Source organism: Penaeus monodon, chromosome 15 (genome assembly GCF_015228065.2).
Source record: "Penaeus monodon isolate SGIC_2016 chromosome 15, NSTDA_Pmon_1, whole genome shotgun sequence".
NCBI lineage: Eukaryota > Metazoa > Arthropoda > Malacostraca > Decapoda > Penaeidae > Penaeus > Penaeus monodon.
The window spans coordinates 1,389,431-1,389,873 of NC_051400.1; the positions used below are offsets into that span (position 1 = coordinate 1,389,431).

Below are 443 nucleotides of genomic sequence, written 5' to 3' on the forward strand. Positions count from 1 at the left end.
AGGTTCAGTAGAGAGATCAAGAGTGTAATGCCTTCTACACCTACTCAGTGGGTGTAGAGGGCAGTATAAAAATTATCTTTCACTCAGTGAATTTGGTGTCTAAAAGTATTGACTGTACTACCCAACATTTTATATGTTATCGGTGATTTATTTGATTAATCAGTTAATTCAAGTAAATATTATTTAATATTATCATTATTGACTTTCTTTTGTAAAGATTTCAGCCTGTCTCTACATTTCTACAGGATGAGTGGAGAGAGAGAGGACATCCTGCTCCAGGTGAATCATGTGCGTTACAAGAAGAACAATGGACAGCTCTACCTGTCCCAGACACGCGTGGGGTGGATGATGGAGGAGTCCGACACGTTCACCGTCAGCGTAATGTACAATGACATCAGAAGTATGTATGTCATGTAGGTGTAAGCATTTTTCCCTTTGGAGAA

General features: G+C 39.1%; 1 protein-coding gene across 1 annotated transcript in view; it reads left to right on the plus strand.

Annotated features, from left to right (window-relative positions):
* The window catches only part of LOC119581620 (general transcription factor IIH subunit 1-like), a 12,096-nt gene that overhangs the window by 3,657 nt on the left and 7,996 nt on the right, over positions 1–443 (plus strand). The window contains exon 2 of the mRNA XM_037929739.1: positions 246–400. Within this exon, the coding sequence (XP_037785667.1) occupies positions 247–400 (154 nt within the window). The 5' untranslated portion in view covers position 246. The remainder of the gene's footprint in view (positions 1–245; positions 401–443) is intronic.